General features: G+C 47.9%; 1 protein-coding gene across 1 annotated transcript; it reads right to left on the reverse strand.

Moving 5' to 3' along the window:
• Window positions 1-333: 333 nt before the first annotated feature.
• On the reverse strand, window positions 334-1555 carry EI90DRAFT_1365468 (uncharacterized protein). The gene is made up of 4 exons (XM_039051731.1): window positions 1013-1555; window positions 683-954; window positions 520-625; window positions 334-462 (listed from the first exon to the last, which is right to left on the reverse strand). Exons 1-3 carry the CDS (start codon window positions 1236-1238, stop codon window positions 578-580), a joined length of 546 nt encoding a protein of 181 aa, XP_038907521.1. The 5' UTR covers window positions 1239-1555; the 3' UTR covers window positions 334-462; window positions 520-577.
• Between the last annotated feature and the right edge of the window lie 296 nt (window positions 1556-1851).

The following is a 1851-nucleotide window of genomic DNA, read 5'->3' on the forward strand; positions in this document are numbered from 1 at the left end:
CATCTCAACCCCTTGCTTGGTCACTGAACCAAAGAATTCAACAGAATCTCAGGGTCACAACGCGGGGTCGCTCAGCACCTATGGCCAAGGAGAGCAAGCGTTCTCGGTGTTCTCTGTCGCCAACACGAGTTTCCCGGAGGACTTGAACGATCTCGACGTAGATACCCAGAGCTCTCAGATCTCATGAACTCAGTGGGAGCCGTCGATGCCTCCTCCTCACCAACTACCCATTACTCACCGATGCCGCAAACCTGAATTTTACACACGCACCCGCGGATACGTACGGGTTTTATAATGGACAAGGCCACCCAAACTCATAATGCATGTCGGAATCACATAGGGAGCCCACTTTGGTTTTGTTGCAAACATTTTCTGGTTTGGGATGGCTGGGCGCGTCGCTTCCCTATTGCCGTGCCTACATCGTATCGGGATCTGGTCATTCTTTTTGGGTTCTCAAGGGTGCTATTGAACAAAGAAAGGATAGCCTGCCCTGGTACGCACAAACAGCACGCTGCTTACGATGAAATGGACTGAGAATCATCTGGTTGAGTACCCAACGATTGCGTTTTTCGCATTATCAATGCATCTTTCCTCTCGATGATCCTCCCACTTTTCTGGCTATCACCTCCACAATGTAGAGTTATGTAAAACTGCGAATTAATCATACTAACACTTATCTGACCAGTGCAAATTGTTGCAACCGACCGTGGAAGCACACAGAGCACCTTGGTGCGGGCCCCCCTTTGATAGAAATTAGGGGTCCTGCCCTTACCTCCTGCACCCCCTGTTTCAGATAGGATCCCCCAGCCTCTATCCCCGTTTGAGTCGGCTTTGATACTGAGTGTGCACGTGCATCAGCTGGGCACAATGTGTCGGAAAACCCCGTATAACGTTTAAGTAAACGCTTGATAAATTGTTTATGGATTTTTTGATGTGTGGGTTGCGTTTTTGATGCTACGGAATGTATTCAAGTAAATCGTATTTATATGTTTGAAAAATGCATCCCACATACCAAAAACCCATATGTAAAACAGTTTATCATGCGTTATTCGGGATTTTCCGACATCAAACTCCACTTGCCCCCCATCCCGATACCACACCCTAAAGAAGAAACCTAAAAAACAAAGAGAAACAGGAAAAAAGAAAAGAAAAAGACCAAAATAGCACGCAAATTTGGAGAATGGCAAAAGAAATCGAAACAGAAATGGAACCAACAACATTATGGCCAGCACCACCATGGGCAAAAACAATAGACGACTTAGAAGGAAGAGTAAAGATAGAAATACCAACCAACGAACCAGGAGAATCAGCCAAAAAGACCTGGGCGAAGGAACACAAGAACGGATTAAAAAAATGGAAACGCGATGAGTCCCACATCCTACTATACACCGATGGCTCACTTGCGCATGACCAGGGCATCCGAAAAACGGGATACGGGTTTGCAGCCTACCAAAAGGCGCGTGTCATATTCGAAGGGAAGGGGGGAACAGGACCTAGAGCAGAGGTGTATGATGCGGAAATGGAGGGACTAGCGCAAGGATCAGCTAACCTCAAGATCTGGCTCGACGAGCACTACCAAAAAGGAGACAAACTCACCCTCTCAATCTTCTCCGATAACACTGGAGCACTCCAGCGCATAATGGCCACGTCCCAGGACTGGACATCCAACAATCACTCCGATTCCGCAACACCATCTCCCTCCTTCTTTCAGAACGCCCCCTCTGCGACGTAATTATAAAGTGGGTCCCAGGACACGAAGATATCAAAGGGAACGAACGGGCAGACACCCTAGCCAAAGAAGGCTCCAACCTGCCGTCCGAATACCCGTACAGTACCTCAGCGGCATTCATG

This window comes from Cantharellus anzutake (assembly GCF_015039405.1).
Source record: "Cantharellus anzutake strain C23 chromosome Unknown EI90scaffold_306, whole genome shotgun sequence".
NCBI classification, from domain to species: Eukaryota; Fungi; Basidiomycota; class Agaricomycetes; order Cantharellales; family Hydnaceae; genus Cantharellus; species Cantharellus anzutake.

Coding starts and splice junctions, on each gene's coding strand:
- EI90DRAFT_1365468 (XM_039051731.1), bottom strand. CDS start 1,238: ATGGTGGTGCTGGCCATAATGTTGTTGGTTCCATTTCTGTTTCGATTT. Junction 955..1,012: donor GTTTTACATATGGGTTTTTG/GTATGTGGGATG, acceptor TACATTCCGTAG/CATCAAAAACGCAACCCACA. Junction 626..682: donor GGTTGCAACAATTTGCACTG/GTCAGATAAGTG, acceptor TACATTGTGGAG/GTGATAGCCAGAAAAGTGGG.